General features: G+C 41.2%; 1 protein-coding gene across 4 annotated transcripts; it reads left to right on the top strand.

Annotated features, from left to right (window-relative positions):
- Nucleotides 1-205: 205 nt before the first annotated feature.
- Nucleotides 206-11,495, top strand: usb1 (U6 snRNA biogenesis 1). 4 transcript variants are annotated; one of them, XM_037540353.1, is made up of 8 exons: nucleotides 1,551-1,586; nucleotides 3,159-3,311; nucleotides 3,400-3,599; nucleotides 5,832-6,015; nucleotides 7,591-7,644; nucleotides 7,737-7,842; nucleotides 10,181-10,264; nucleotides 10,402-11,495. In XM_037540353.1, exons 1-8 carry the CDS (start codon nucleotides 1,582-1,584, stop codon nucleotides 10,504-10,506), a joined length of 891 nt encoding a protein of 296 aa, XP_037396250.1. In that variant the 5' UTR covers nucleotides 1,551-1,581; the 3' UTR covers nucleotides 10,507-11,495. The 4 variants fall into 4 exon arrangements, with proteins under 4 accessions (XP_037396248.1, XP_037396250.1, XP_037396247.1 ...); XM_037540351.1 differs by lacking the exon at nucleotides 1,551-1,586 and adding an exon at nucleotides 206-1,003 and having other exon boundaries at nucleotides 10,181-11,495; XM_037540350.1 differs by having other exon boundaries at nucleotides 10,181-11,495.
- The last annotated feature ends 1,132 nt before the right edge of the window (nucleotides 11,496-12,627 follow it).

The raw sequence follows: 12,627 nt of genomic DNA, 5'->3' as shown, positions 1-12,627 counted from the left end.
AACTCGCACAAATATTGTAAGTGGATCTCGGGGGGGGCAATAAAATACGACAAAAATGTAGGACGTGCGCCCTTTAAATGAAATACTGTCATTATCATTTAAGTAAAAAATCGTCAGTGAGCAGCACGCGCGGTAGATTCAGTTAGGACCGGGGAATCGGTTCGAGTGATTCGATAAAGTGAACCGATTCAAAAGAGCGTTTTTACTACTCGCCCTCGGCATCGTCGCCACAGCGGACCGGGAGCCATGACAGTTTGACCCGAAATAAGACGAGAAACGTTCGTTCGTAAACTATTAGCTAAACCCTGCTGGCGTACAGGCAGCTGCTTGGTTGTCTTTAGAAGTATTTGACAGAATCCAAACGCGTACTAACCTGGACGGTTAGCGTTATATCGCGAAATCCTCGAAAATGTAAAACCCTAAACAGTCAGGTTTGCGAAGATTAACGAGTTGAATGTGTGAGGCTAATGTGTCGTGCATTGCATGTAGAAGGAAAATCCACATTTCGAGTTATTATTTTTATTTTATTAATGTTTTGGGTTTTTTTTTTAGCGCGGATCCGACTAAACGGAACCACTGTTAGCAGATGCCGTTGTAGGTGGGACTCCCTGGCGGAGAGACGCTGTTTGTTGTCAGTGAGAGTCTGAACTCTTTCTGTTTGTATTTAAAGGATTTTTTACGGTCTATTTTAATTCCTATCAGCTTTAAAATAAACATCGACGTGTATTTAGTTTTACGCTGTGTTAGGCTCGCCCTTAAACATCTTGGTTTTTAGATTAATGCTCTGTAAACGTAATAAATCTACTTTTAAGTGGCTCAGATCTGTGGTTAGTCTGTTTTAAAGACTGTTTTTAGGTCCACTGGGCGAATAAAAGCCCCTCTTTAGGCCTGTAAATGTCTGTAAACTGAGTGTTTATGAAATGCAGCGCTAATAAAGCGAATAAAGGCCGCTCGCTGGTGTTTTAGCGGAGGAGAGACGAGGCAGAAGAGCAGGACTGAGAAGGTGAGAGGGTTTTGTTTTCAGCGGAGCCTTTAAAGAGATGAGGTGGAAATCAGGCGAATTAACATGTTACCAGAAGTGTCTCATAACTCGTGGCCTCAATATGTGAATACTGTTCACTATAGGAATTCATGTACTCAGTCTGGTCATTTGTGGCCTCAGTATAGAAACTCGTGTCCTCAGTTAATTCTTAATGCCTTAATTCTTCATGGCAGACTTTCAACAAGGTGTTGGAAACGTTCCTCAGAGATTCTGGTTGGTTATTTGAGTTCCTGCTGCCTTTCTATCATCTGGAACCAGTCTGCCCATTCTCCTCTGACCCCTCACATCCACAAGGCATTTTCGTCCACACAACTGACCGCTCACTGGATATTTCCTCTTTTTTGGACCGTTCTCTGTGAACCCTACAGATGGTTGTGTGTGAAAATCCCAGTAGATCAGCAGTTTCTGAAATACTCAGACCAGCCCGTCTGGCACCAACAACCACGCCACGTTCAAAGCCCCTTAAATCCCCTTTCTTCCCCGTTCTGATGCTCGGTCTGCACTTCAGCAAGTTGTCTTGACCACCTCTACAGGCCTGAATGCAGTGAGTTGCGGCCGTGTGATTGGCTGATCAGCTATTTGTGTTAACAAGCAACTGAACAGGTGTATCTAATAAAGTGGCTGGTGAGTGTATTTATTTGTGGCCATGCCTTATTATAAATAACCACCATAGGTTATCTATTTAGGGGCTCTGCAGTGTTCTCCCTAAGAAGTGGATATATAATATAATATGGGAGTTTCTGCTCAGCAGTTTTTTTTTTTGTGTGCAAATCTGTCGATGCCGATAAGTAAACTTTTATAAAATGTTGGAATTGGGGCAAACATGGACTTGGGTTGCGGAGGAATATAACGTTTATTTGCAAAGTATTATGAATGCAGTGAAATGCATAAATGCAGACACTGTATAATAGCTGCCGTATAATAAACACATCACCAGATATTATTTTGAACTCGCAAGTGTCTGTCAAATGAATATGTTTTTAAGCAAACATCGACTGATGCCAATGACAATGATGTCATTGTGTATCCTTATTTAAATGCATCATGGATTATTAACGCATTAATACCTAGATCTGGTTATCTGTACTTTTCTATAGGAATACATGGCCAAAGGGACTTGGTTTATGTGCACGCTTTCTTATATTTACATGTGCTGTCCATGCGCTTTAGTAGTAACACCTACCTTGTGTTTCCTCTCACTCGCCACTTTAGTAGAAATACGTACCTTGTAGGCCCACTATCTATATATATATATATGAGAGAGAGAGCGAGAGAGCCCTTCTGTTGTGCGGTTTGTCAGCTGTTCCTTACTGTATTCATTACTGCTTAGTTTCTGACCAGACTACCTTTGACCAGATATTATTGACCATTGCTGGCCACGTCTAAGCACCTTCAAGCACATTCTCTTGTCTAGCCCTTCCCCAGTGGACAATTTCTGAACACAGAGCTGCTTTTTGGCTGAATATTTTTTGGGTTGTGGACCAGTGACACACGGACTGGCATGCCGCTACCTTGTCAGCATCACTGCTGTGCTGAGTGTGGTTGCCTAATAAATGAATGTATCTCTATGCCTCATATACACTAGTGTTCAAAAGTTTTGAACCACTGTATTTAATAAGGTTGAGCCTGTTTTGCTGTAGATACACTCACAAAATGATTCAAATGTGACGCTTATATTTTATAGGTATATTTATAAGCAGCCGTAAACATGTAAGACATTTTTTTGATGATGACCAAACTGTAGATGATTCCATAATAACTGAGACTAATGAAATATCCACAATGCCCCAAATTCCAAAAGCAGTGACAAAGTTTCGCTGATCAAGTGGGAATTCAGTGTTTTCATGTCACTCATAATAAATTGCTAATTGCAGCTTATTATGTAATAACACTTTGCCACGTATTGATTTTTTGTAACTTCCAAAATGCTTTAAAATGTGAATAAATTGGTTTACTTTGTTTTCAAATTTGTAATAGTTCACTCTACGCTGTATAAGTTATTATTGGATAACAAATATTTATCCAACAAGTAATTCCAGATATTTAAACAGTGGTGCACATTTACAATCATGCTTTTTTTTTTTTTTGTTCAAGTTTTTGCGTTTTATGTTTTCAGTATGCTGGTTAATTACAGCAGCAGCAGCTCTGAGGAGGAAAGTGAGGATGTTGCTGTTCATAACAGAAAGCGGCAAAGACCAAATGGCAAGGATGTCAGCCCCCCTCTTAGGAAAAGAGAATGCACGGGAGGGAAAAGTGGCATGGAAAACAGGTTTGGTGTGGTAATGTGAGGACTGTGAAATATGCTTTTGTTTATTTGCTCTGTAAACTGAACCGTTTACTCTTATTTGGGCTTTCAGTGAACGTGTGGATGGAGCTGTTGAGAAGAGAGAAAGCAGCTCCTGTCAAGCTGTTCCTCGGCTTCCTCTTCCCGCCAGCCTGCTGAACATGTTTCAGGACTCAGAAGAGCAGCATGTGGACGACTGTTCGCAGCATGGTGGGCGGCTGCGGTCCTTCCAGCATGAACGTGGCAACTGGGCCACTTACGTTTATCTGCCATGTAAGAATCAGCAACATGCAGTGCTTCTGTAGAGCTCCTGAGTAGCTGATGGATTCGAGTTTGAATCGGATTGGTTAGTTTGGTTAGTTTGGATCTCATCTTTGAATGTTGGGGTGGGCAATATGTAAAAGAGTATAATAATAATAATAATAATAATAATGATAATAATAATAATGATAAGAATAATAATATGTCACATATTTTACAAATTTCGGTGTAAGGTAGGCAACAGCACTGCCATCCATGTGTCAGACTGGGGTTCAGTTCCATCTTTTCACACCAGTATCAGTCCTTGGGCAAGACTCCTAATGCTACATTCACCCACACCTTTAACACGATTGAACTGTAAGCTACTCTGGATAAGAGCATCTTCCAAATGCCATAAATGTAATGTTTCTCTGAGGGTTAATAAGGTGAACTACACATTTGGACACAATGCACTATGTTTAAAAATGCTGCTAAAATCTGTGCGTCACAGGGAGGGACAACATGAAGAAAATTTGAAGAAATATCAATAATAATAATAATAATAATAATACATTTATAGAGCACTTTTCATACCAGTGGCAGCTCTAAAGCGCTTTACAGACAGGTGATAATATTTTACAGTAATAGACAAGATATCATTATGCCACTATATGTGTATGTAATATAAAGATCAGAGAAGCATCATCAACACCTGAAGAACACTGACCTGGGGTCTGTCTCACATAGCAGGATTTCTTGCTGACCTTAAAGCCTCCCTTTATAAGTTTTGAGGATTTGGAGACCTCTCTGGTGGAAATGTGTAATTGCATGCAGACGAGCGTTTTATAATGTGGTTTGTGCATCGGCTCCCTTGCCAGAGCAGATAGATCTGATGATTGAAAGAGCATTCAAAGAGAACTCGGAACGTGTCGCAAGGACGTGAGTGAATTATCTACTGTTGTCATTAGTATAAATATCATCAGTATGTAACATGGTATAATGTTGGTTTTGCATTTGAGATCTAAATATTCTTCTTTTTGAGTCTGTGTGTGTGTGTGTGTGTGTGTGTGTGTGTGTGTGTGAGACATTAATATATAAAGACGATGTGGTGTGAAAAACTCATGACCCGACACAGCGCTGACTTTTAAGTGGTTATTTCAAGCCTGTTTTTATGTAGTGACACTTAGTTTTAAGAAAAAATTCTCATACACTGCAGCACTCAGATTAGTTCACTCTAACCCTGGACTTTCTGTCTCACACTGGTGGATTACTTTTTACAAACCTTCATTACTATGACAGCTGGTCCAAGGCTAGATAGGTTCAGGATTTAAGTTAAGTGATACTTTTTAAATCCCACAAATGGGGAAATTCCACCTCCGCATTTAACCCAGCCGTGAAGTGAAACACCACATACACACTAGGGGGCAGTGAGCACACTTGCCCGGAGTAGTGGGCAGCCCTATCCACAGGGCCTGGGGAGCAGCTGGGGGTTAGGTGTCTTGCTCTTGCTGAAGGACACCTCAGTCATGGACTGTCGGCTCTGGGGATCGAACCGGCGACCTTCCGGTCACAGGGCCAGCTCCCTAACCTCCAGCCCACAACTGCCCCAATTCATTTCATGATGTTTTTGTTGGCAATCGCTTAAAAAATGTCACTTTTCAGCAGAGAAAACAAACCATACTATAAAAATATCAGGAATATAAAGGAAGCATTGTTACAGTAAGCACTAATATTGGAGTGATGTCAGCGTGGCTGTTTTGTTTGTGCTTTACTTTCTACTTATTTACTCAGTTCGGATTCTTTCGGATAAAAGATAACACTTCTCCATGTTTCGTGGGATTGGCTGTTCATGGTAAATGATATGCCTTCATGTTCACTCATGCAAGGATTAATCATCTAAAACTTTAGGAAACCTGTCCGAGTTGAACTTGCTTCATGAGACAGACCCTAACTGCATGTTACGTTACAAAGAGAGCACATCTAGTCCTGTTTAGTTCAGTGTATAAAACGTCAAATAAAAATCGTTGTATTCATAGTTTTTGTATTTGTGACACTTCCAGTTCTACTAGTGATCAAACCTCAGAGAAATGAAATATTGATGCATATTGTGAAAATATCGTGATCTATTTTTGCCAAATCACCCACCCCTCAGCAGCACACTGATATATTCAGAAAAGCTTATTAACATTTATTACTAACAACAATTCATCATCCTGACTGTATCCTATTATGTTATAATGGCAAATGACTCATTTGGATTCTCAGATGAGCCAGATGATGTGTTCCTGGAGTTGCTGGATGAGCTGAGAGCTGGTGCTGAAGCTCATGGAGTCATCCTGACCCTGGCAGAAGAGTTTCACGTCAGTGTCTCTAGAACTGTGGTTCTGCGACACCACTGGATCCAGACGTTTGTGCAGTCTCTGCGCAAGGGCCTCGCACAGTGCAGGAGGTCAGTATTTTCTGGTGGACAAATCTGCTGGATTTGATTCGACTACTTTGATTTTGGAATGCTAGTATCGATTACAACAATAATAAATAAAGCATACACTTAATTTTCAGCCAAAATTAACGCCTCAGGAGTTTTGAAATGTAAAAAGGTTTGTAAGGTATTTATTGTTGCTGTTCAAAAAAAACAAGTATCTCAAAAATGGTAACTTTACAGGAGAGGCCAAAAACGTTCTTTACTTCCAATATAAGTCAATGTAAAAATTTTCACATAATATAAAGGACCGCCAAAAAATGGAGATGCATGTTTTTTTTAAGACAGCAACTATATACACTATATTTCCAAAGGTTTTCACTCACCCATCCAGATAATTGAATTTAGATGTTCCAATCACTTCCATGGCCACAGGTGTATAAAGCCGAGCCCCTAGGCCTGCAGACTGCTTCTACAGACATTAGTGAAAGAATGGGTCGCTCTCAGGAGCTCAGTGAATTCCAGCGTGGTGCCGTGATCGGACGCCACCTGTGCAGCAAGTCCAGTCGTGAAATTTCCTCACTACTAAATATTCCACAGTCCACTGTCAGTGGGATTATAACAAAGTGGAAGCGATTGGGAACGACAGCAACTCAGCCACGAAGTGGTCAGCCACATAAAATGACAGAGCGGTCAGCGGATGCTGAGGGGCATAGTGCGCAGAGGTCACCAACTTTCTGCAGAGTCAATCACTACAGACCTCCAAACTTCATGTGGCCTTCAGATCAGCTCAAGAACAGCATAGAGAGCTTCATGGAATGGGTTTCCATGGCTGAGCAGCTGCATCCAAGCCTCACATCACCAAGCGCAATGCAAAGCGTGGAATGCAGTGGAGTAAAGCGCCGCCACTGGACTCTAGAGCAGTGGAGACGAGTTCTCTGGAGTGACCACTCACGCTTCTCCGTCTGGCAATCTGATGGACGAGTCTGGGTTTGGTGGTTGCCAGGAGACGGTACTTGTCTGACTGCATTGTGCCGAGTCTAAAGTTTGGTGGAGGGGGGATCATGGTGTGGGGTTGTTTTTCAGGAGTTGGGCTCGGCCCCTTAGTTCCAGTGAAAGGAGCTCTTAATGCTTCAGCGCCAAGAGATTTTGGACAATTTCATGCTCCCAACTTTGTGGGAACAGTTTGGGGACGGCCCCTTCCTGTTCCAACATGACTGAGCACCAGTGCACAAAGCAGGTCCATAAAGACATGGATGAACGAGTTTGGTGTGGAAGAACTTAACTGGCCTGCACAGAGTCCGTACCTCAACCTGATAGAACACCTTTGGGATGAATTAGAGTGGAGACTGCCAGACGAGCGAATACTTATTTTATATAGTTTGTTTTTATTATCTATAGCTTAACACTGTGTAAATAGTCATATTTGCATGTTCCCTGTAACATAAATCTTATGATGCACTGATGGATCGAATCACTACCTAAAGAATCGTAATCGAATCCTTGCCAGGTCTGAGATTTACCACCCAGTTAAAACCCCCTCAACCTATCATGAGGTCCCAAGACATCCATGTTGTATCTAACTGTGATCATTGTTTTTTGCAGTTTTGTATGTCTGGCAGATAAACTGAAGGTATACACCAATGATGAAAGAACAAGGTATGTTCTCATTGCTTTCTGATCCATTTCACATCGAAGTCTCTGGTCAGAAAGTATCTGAATATCACAGTGACCCTTTGTGTCCACTGCAGGACTTTTCTTGGGATGGAAGTCTCTACAGGCTGCCCCCAACTGCTCGAGGCAGCAAAAAGAGTGGACGAGACCATGGATGAGTTCAAGCTCAGCACCTTCTACAAGGTGTCTTTCCATAAAATCACAGATTTCTTTCAGGCAGTAACACAACAGTTTAGTTTTCTTCTTACCCTCAATGTGGTCGGTCAGCAAAGACGTATGTCTGGACAAAGGTATATACAAAATTCAGGCTTTGAGATGGCTGCAACTACTGTTTAGCTTAGTTATACTAATGTATTTTTTCCATGTTTACAGATAACGATGTCATGCAGTCTTAGAAAACCCAATCATTTTTGAATGAAAAAATTTTTTTTTACATCATTTATAAACAGCAGCTGTCATTGTGTGAAAAATTCCTGATGAATGAGCCAATAGAAATGCCCCGAAATGACTGGTTTAATCTATTTGCATTAACTTACGTTAACATAAGAACAGGGGTGTCAACCTCAACCACTAAAAGGCCACATTAAAATAAATAAATAAATAAATAAAAATCAGCAAATTAATTCATTAACATTTTTACCATAAACTGAACTGACCATTGGGCGGCGCGGTGGCGTGGTGGGTAGCGCTGTCGCCTCACAGCGAGGAGGGCCTGGGTTCGATTCCCCGGCCGGGTGACCGGGGTCCTCTCTGTGTGGAGTTGGCATGTTCTCCCCGTGTCTGCGTGGGTTTCCTCCGGGTTCTCCGGTTTCCTCCCACAGTCCAAAGACATGCAGTCAGGCCAATTGGACATGCTAAATTGCCCCTAGGTGTGACTGTGTGAGTGACTGTCTGTGTCTGTCTGTCTGCCCTGCGATGGACTGGCGGCCCATCCAGGGTGTATCCTGCCTTCCGCCCGAAGACTGCTGGGATAGGCTCCAGCACCCCCCGCGACCCTGACGGAGAAGCGGCTTAGAAAATGGATGGATGGATGGATGAACTGACCATTGTTTGTTCAAAATACGTCAGACTGTCAACAATTAAATATAGGCACTTGTAATAGACCTTCAAATATTACATTTACGGCATTTGGCTGGCGCTCTTATCCAGAGCGACTTACAATTTGATCATTTTACACAGGGAGGTCAAGGTGGTGTTAGGAGTCTTGCCCAAGGACTCTTATTGGTATAGTGTAGGGTGCTTACCCAGGCGGGGGATTGAACCCCAGTCTACAGCCTGGAAGGCAGAGGTGTTACCCACTACACTAACCAACCACTATGCCACCAGGGTGTTTGCTGATATGACTGGTATAGAACTGTGGTGTAATCACTGTCCCATAGATTGTTGTTGGGGTAGGAGAGTCGGAGCACGTTACGTCGCAGTGCATGCTGGAGACTGTAGTGCAGCGCACTGAAATGAGCTAATATTAATAGAAAGTTAAATTACTTTTTGGGGCTGGGTTGGATTATGTCAGGCCCTGTGTTTCACACATGGGCAACAGAAGTTAAGAACTTGCCTTCTAGCCTCTTACATTGGTGCTCCAGTAGTCTCTAAAGTGAGCTTTCTAGGTTGAAAGACTAAGAGAACCCTCTTCTGATGATGGGCATTGAAGGTGGACGTGTTTTTCAGTAGCGCTGATTTGTCAAGTTTATTATTTCTTTAGTAAAGAAAGAGTTTGATGACCAGTTGAGGATAGTGTGGTGAGTCCCTTGCGCTAGCTAGCTTCACAGATGTGTTTATTGGCCCCAGTGGATGTGCTCCCGTTTGTGGAGTGCTGTACTACAGTAGGCTACGTAACAAAAAACAATATTAAATGTGGGTTTTAGGCTTGAATGTCTTTAACAGCTCGACAGTTTAAGGTACATGTGATGGCTTAGGCATGAACTAATGCTAATTAGTGAGTATAAGCTTACATTGATTATTACATTAGCCTCATATCTCCAGCGTAACCCTGATAGCAAGAGGATAGTGGACCACTGTCTGCCCGCTGATGGCATAGCTGGCGGTCCTTTGACGTATTGCTCAGGGTTTTCCGGGCAGCCCACTGATGGTTAAGCAGAGTTATAGACAAAATTCCACTCATCATCGCTCATTTTCCAATCACGGTCCCATTTGTTTGTTTTTCTTCTTTCCTTTTTTAGTTAAACTTTATAAATTATTAAATAATTTTAATCTGGGACAGTGTCAGAGACAATTGTTAACTATTTTCTAAAATAAAAGGCTCTGTGCATTTTAAATCTGGTCGGGGAAATTAAAATTTAGTTAGAGCTTGTATGCAGGACAATAATCTGGGTGGTCCGAGGGTGGGGTGCCGGCCTCATCAAGCCATCAGATTGATATATGTTCGCCGTCTGGGAAGTTTAGGCTGATTGACATTTGGTGTCAATAAGGTGATAATTGTGTAAATTAGATTTTTTGTTAAATGATCTCTTCGCTAGTCCTTTGGCTTCATTTGGTAACTGGCGTCTCATTTTTCCTCCAGGATCCGTCCTTTCACGTGAGCTTGGCCTGGTGTGTCGGTGATCTTGCTGAAAAACTGCAGGGCGCATGTTTATCAGAGCTGCAGGTACAATCAACAGCAGCTGAACAAGGGCCTATGAGAAGAGCGCTTTCTAAACCTGTGGATATCGACCGTTTCAGCCTTTCCTATCAGGCTTTCACTCGGCTGACTGAACTGTTATAACCTGTGTTTTTCCTCTGTAGAGTCTGGTGGACGGCCATGAAGACGGACCCTTCCAGATAAGGCTGAGTTGTAAGGAGCTCCGCTGCAGGACAGGGAATAAAGTCTTTCTCTTCCCTCTGCAGTAACACAGGACAGTTTTACGCTGACCATCTTCGAATGACTTCTGATGGTCCAGCTTCTGGAGAGTAGCCTTCTGGAAGATGTGGTAAATTTTAGATTTTTATAATGTAAAATAAAGTTTTAATAAAGGGTTTTTTTAAACTAAAGATACTGGTTTTAACGTCTCGCTCAAGTTACGGGTTACAGGTCGCCCTGTTTGGCACGCCGTTCTTTCCCCAAATGTCTTATCTTCCTGAATGGACGAGCAAAAGTTTGAGCACCCCTGCTCAAATGAAGTTTTGTTGATTTTCTAAGTGAAATCAAGTTCATACACCCTCTCCAGGGAACACACCGTTTCTATTTATTTGCTGAGTTTAATATATAGGGAGAAAATGAAACAGAAAAAAAAGTGTTCCATTTTGGTTTATTTTCCCCCCAAAATATGTTAAATTCAGCAAATAAACAGCAATTGTGCAAAAGTGTGTTCACTCTAGAGTGTCATTTAACCAAACTTGTGCTTGCATCCCTCTCGTCACTGTTGTGACAAAACCTCATCTCCAAAATGGTAACTTCATAAGAGAAAAGAGAGAGGAAAAAAAAAACAAACCTCTTTAATGCAGGTTAACATTAAAATCATAAAATTTCATGCAATGTTATTTCAGATCATTTCTATTTATTGTCTATGGTTTTGGCATGACTGTGATGCTGTGTGTCGCTTCATCTCGTCAAAGATGTTTTTGGCACCATTTGACAAATTTCAATTTATAAAAAAAAAAAAAAAAAAAAAAGAAATGTAAACATAGTAATTGCTAAGTAATTTGTAGCTGAATAATTCATAGTAGTTAATTATTTGTACTAGTTACCAAACAATGCATAGTAGACATGGATCCAGTCATAGAGACTGAATAGTAAGTACTGTAGTACACTGTAATAAGAAATGCATGCATCACCACCAGGTTCTCTCACCAGATATTTTAGGGCAATAAAAACTGTCCAATAAAAACCTTGTACACAATATTTTGTGAGATCCTGTACTGTACATGCAATATGTGGTGGCTTTTTTTCGCAACATCCTGCACAAATCAAACCGCAGCAGCACTCGGTTCCGCATTTAAAAGATTTTACCACTTTATTTATTTTTTTTGGTCATCCTGAAAGGCGAGCCGGTCCTACAGTGCCGCACACTTCATTATCCTCTTACTGCTCGAGCAACAGATGAGCCGCACACCATTCACTGCTTTACAGAACTTTGTTCATTATATTGAAAATGTCAGTGCACTGAAACACACTGACCATAACAAAGTTAGTCCATTCTCTCTCTACTGGACAATGGTACGGTCAAAAGACCGGTAAAGAGGCTCTCAATGCGTTCATAGTCATTAAAATATAAAAATTGCCCAAGTGAGTTTTTATCCGTAAGGGGAGAAAAAGGTCCTTCTGAGCAAAAAGGGTTTAAAAAAAAAAAAAAAAAAAAAAAAAAAAAAAAAAATATATATAGTCTGAGATATTCAGTAGTGAATACTTACAAATTCAGCCGCCGTGAAAAGGCCGTTTTGTTCCACCATGAAAAGAAAAGCATTACAGTTTATTTATGTTTGTTTATTCACCGAGATAAACAGAACACTGGCAGTTTAGCTGGGGAACGTTATGTTCTTGGTTCTTTGGTCTTTGGTTTATGTTAAATAATGGAATAATTAGGCTGGACCTTGAAAAAAAATCTGAAGTCCTGATTTTTTTTTTTTCTCCCTGATTAATACAGTTACGCTGCTCACCAGCGCCGACCCCTGGACAAAACCTGTATTGGGCAACTTTAAAACTGCACATCACTTTTAAAGGCCCCATTGGTGGAAATACTCTACAATCGGTCTATACTGCTTTATGACATACGGGAAAATAAGTGCATGGAAATCAGCAGAGTTTAAATGAACAGTCAAAACAAACAAAAACAACTTACAATTAAATACACGATTAGCCGGGCAGGCTTGAACCTTTCAGTTTGGGGACATTTAACCAGTTGACACTCTCATTGGCTGCATTTAAACATTTGTTTCTCCCCCACACGTCTGATGTGTGGCATATAAAACACACAAAAAAAAAAATGTTGGACCACATTCATCCATTCAGAAGCCATTTCCAGTGATTACATA

Source organism: Pygocentrus nattereri, chromosome 8 (assembly GCF_015220715.1).
Source record: "Pygocentrus nattereri isolate fPygNat1 chromosome 8, fPygNat1.pri, whole genome shotgun sequence".
In the NCBI taxonomy this organism is placed as follows: domain Eukaryota; kingdom Metazoa; phylum Chordata; class Actinopteri; order Characiformes; family Serrasalmidae; genus Pygocentrus; species Pygocentrus nattereri.
This window is presented reverse-complemented; position numbering and strand designations above follow the sequence as displayed.